General features: G+C 33.7%; 1 protein-coding gene across 1 annotated transcript in view; it reads left to right on the top strand.

The window, feature by feature from the left end:
* The window catches only part of LOC107081884 (arylacetamide deacetylase-like), a 19,338-nt gene that overhangs the window by 3,834 nt on the left and 11,435 nt on the right, over window positions 1-4,069 (top strand). The window contains exon 4 of the mRNA XM_015370230.1: window positions 926-1,097. Within this exon, the coding sequence (XP_015225716.1) occupies window positions 926-1,097 (172 nt within the window). The remainder of the gene's footprint in view (window positions 1-925; window positions 1,098-4,069) is intronic.

Raw genomic sequence — 4,069 nt, 5'->3', positions numbered from 1 at the left:
TATATTATTTTTCAAAGTGTCAGAAATGGATAACAAAACTGCTATTTTCAATGACTACTTATTTTTGTCCAGCTTTAACATCGGTATTGATATCGGTTATCAGCTACATGAGTTTTAAAATATCGGCATATCGGATATCGGCCAAAATCCCAATATCGTGCATCCCTAAGTATAACATATTACTTGCTTCAGGATATTGATCCTACCAGCTAGTGCAACAGGAAAAAAGAGCAAAGTGGACTTCTACCAATTTAAACGTCTCCAATGTGGAAAATGTAATCATTGTTTATGAAAATGCCGTTCTATTAAAATTAAAATCAGTTCAAAGTTTCTACTGTGTGGCTATTAACAGAGAAAGAAAAGGAAAGTAGGAGGTGGGATTGTTCTAAGACGATATAAGTCTTTGCCCCTCTTGGACTAGCCATCAGCTTAAACTAAAGAACCCAACTAATTGGATTTATCATCACACTAAACAAGATATATACTTCAGGTAAGATATAAACTGCTTATAATCTTGGAACGGAACATCACTTCAAAAATTCTTAACAACTCTGTTAAATAATTATTCTTTGTATTTGTGTAACTATTAAAGTAGTGGTTTATAACTTTGATAAAGATGACCTAACAGGGTAAACTCTATGCTGAGGTATTTACAGCATTTTTCAGAGATTACTACAGTATTTATACTGCTAAGGACCATTATGACTAAATGTTACACCAACAAGCTTAATCTAGTTTGACTTTAACTATGAACTATATTAAAGATATCTTTAAACAAAGTGAAAAAAAAGAAAGAAAATAGATACATAACCATGATATAACATGTCTATGTTTTTTAGGATTAAAGTGTTGTCTGTTCACCTGACCCCAAAACGTTTATTTATTTTCACTACAGGTTTAATCTGCAAAATCTTATCTGTTTCAGGTACCGTCTTGCCCCTGCTCACCATTTCCCTGTCCCATATGAGGATGTGTACCGTGTGGTCAAACATTTCCTCCAGAAGGGGGTGCTGGCCCAGTACTCTGTGGACCCAGAACGCATTGCTGTGTCAGGGGATAGTGCTGGAGGGAACCTTGCAGCTGCAGTTTCACAGCAGGTAATGGTTCTGCTTTTGCTTTATTGATTCAGACATTTCTTTGTAGGCTTAGGTTTAATTTCTCTGCATACAGATTTTAGGAAAGGCACAGGACAAGTGAAATAAAGAGATATTTGTGAAATTCCATACAGCTTATATGTATTATTGATGTCATGTATTTATGGCAGTCTATGAATGTATGGCATTTCAGTAATAAAATGATCAAACACAATAATTACAAGAGACAAAGTTTTTATGACCACAAGCAGTAAATAAAATGATGTAGTAATTTAATTAAATTAAATTAGATTTAATTAGTTGTCACATTACAGCCAGTTGGATAATTTGATAATAATTTTAAGATGATTCATATTTTTTCCAGGAAGCAATAAAAAAATAAAAATAATAAAAATATTCGACTGTTTTACTTGGAATGAACTCAAAGAGGACCCATACATCCAGTACAGTTTTTTATGAATCGGATTTTTTAAAAACGAGAGCTTACTAGTAACACTGCCAAGAAATACATTTATTTTAAACTACTAGCAATACAAAATAAATAAAATAAAATTTTTTATAAAAAAAGAAACATACAACAACAAATGATCTACCCACTACCACTAATGGGGAAATTTTAATCACAAGAAATGAAGGTTCATTAATCCGTCAGAGGCCGATAGAAAGGGACGTTATATTCTAATTCAAACTTTATTTTAAGAATTAACAACATTCTTTCATTCTTATCATTAAAGAAAGTTTGAAGCAAAGTGAGTACATTTTGCCAGTCATCACTTTCTCTTTTGCTAATGTTTTAGGATTGAGGTATAAAATTAAGTTTAGCTTAAGGTTAGGTATTCACTGGTAATGGTTAGGTTAAGTGTAATTAACAGGGTTAGAGTATAGGGACTGCTGAAACTGACAGAATATCGATGGAAATTAATGCATATGTGTGTGATGAATCATAAGCTGGGGGAGTTTGGGTATAAAATATGCATCTAGGAGTAACCCAGCAAGCACAAAAAGGATGTAGAAGTAAATCAAGATAAAATATAGAAATACATTACAATCAGCTTGACTAACGTTACCGGTATGTTTAATCTTTACCAACTGAACTACAAAGTATTCATTGACTTTATTCACCTACTGCTATTAATAATATGAAGGAAGTTTAACTTTGGTTCATGACTTATGAAAAAGATCAGACATAGTTCACTCTCTGTTAAACTGACAGGTATAAAGCTGTACCAGTGGATTTACAGGAAAACAAAGACACATGTTTATCAAAAAAGAACACAGAAAGAGCGAAAAAAAAAAGTAAATGAGGGGTATCTATGCTGCAAGTTATTCTTGGAAACAATAACATCGAGTAATAGATATTGTTGGAATCTCAAAATGTGATACTAACTAGATTATACTTATTGAATCACTCTACAAATTTCTTTGGAGATGTCTGTATTGAACAATACTATAAAACAATAAAAAGAAAAAGTATTTTCTTATTCATATCACCTCAGCAGACAGGGACACTGCTGTCTACCAACAGAAAAAGCTGACGCCGTAGGTTATTCCTGATCAGCCTCATCTCCATCTGTGCTTTATTGTAAGGATTTAATACTTCATCCCTGACAGTTTGCCTTCAGCTTAAAAAGAAAGTGCTGTTATATAAGTTATCTGTGAACAAACTTTTGTTGAGATGAATTATTGACTCAAGGGAAAAGAACGATGCTCAAAATTCTAAGAATCCATTATTAAAAATGCATCCGATGGCATGGCGCATAATGAGCATTTGCTTTCAATCATCTACAGGCTCCTCCAGTAAGAGACTCACCATTTCTAACGCTTTTCTACCTGCTACCAACCAGTTTCTTCATTAAGTAGCTTGCAGTATTAAATTTAATTTGAAAAACTGCCATCTGTTAGATAGTCTTGTTAGATGGATTGGTTCAGCTCCAAAAGTTGTTTCTTAGACCAGTTTTTCACTCGGATAGTGGCCTTTGGATGCCTGGATTTTTTTTCTGGATCAATAACAGAGTAAGATAACTCATTGTTAGTTTGTGAGCTCCCCTAGATTAAAAAAAGAAGATAGAAAGAGCTAAGTGAAAAATCAGAAAAACACAGCAGTATCTTGTGTTGTTTATGTTCATTTTTTATTCACAAACAGACAAAGGCCGCTTAGCCTTAACACAACTCATAATTAAACATAACAATGTGAGAAAATGACACAAACATATTAAATTCATCCAAATCTCTAAATATAGATAAGTCCTCTTTGAACTGACAGGGCAGAACCTTGTGGATCTTTTACAAGGTTCTTTCCAAGTCTCCAAACTCACCCAGGGAAGCATGGAGTTCTGAAGGAGGAGCCGTCATTAGACACTGGCCAATTGGTCAGAAACTGACTTATATCAATAGACATAACAATGTTTTTTCATTTACATTCAAGTTCTGAAAGAATTCCATGGTATTGCATATAATGTCTCACAGTTTAATCATTTAAAAGCTTCAGTTTTAAGTTAATTGGATGATTTTTTTTTCAATCATTAAACCAACCTAGACGAGTTTGTGTAAGCACAAATGTTCCTCACAATGCTAACAAGGCTTTTCAACAACAACTACCTTTATTTGCGAGGGCAGTATTTTATTTTCTAGTAGATAAAAATAGCAAAGAAGATCCCTAACTGCACCAAGCAAGTTATGATCCTAGGCATTTGCCTAGCAGTTAAGCCATTTAGACTCTTCAAGGATAATATATATATATCTTATATTGTTTATATATATATATATATATATATATATATATATATATATATATAAAACTGTTTTCTCACCCCTCGTGGGGTGGTATGTGTCATCCTCAAGCTCGGGTCCTCTACCAGAGGCCTGGGAGTTTGAGGGTTCTGCGCAGTATCTTAGCTGTTCCTAGGACTGCACTGTTCTAGACAGAGACCTCTGATGTTTTACCTGGAATCTGCTGTAGACACACTCCCAGTTTG

This window comes from Cyprinodon variegatus, unplaced genomic scaffold (genome assembly GCF_000732505.1).
Source record: "Cyprinodon variegatus isolate N-32 unplaced genomic scaffold, C_variegatus-1.0 Scaffold44, whole genome shotgun sequence".
NCBI lineage: Eukaryota > Metazoa > Chordata > Actinopteri > Cyprinodontiformes > Cyprinodontidae > Cyprinodon > Cyprinodon variegatus.
Note: the sequence above shows the minus strand (reverse complement) of the source record. Positions and strands in the feature narration are given on the sequence as shown.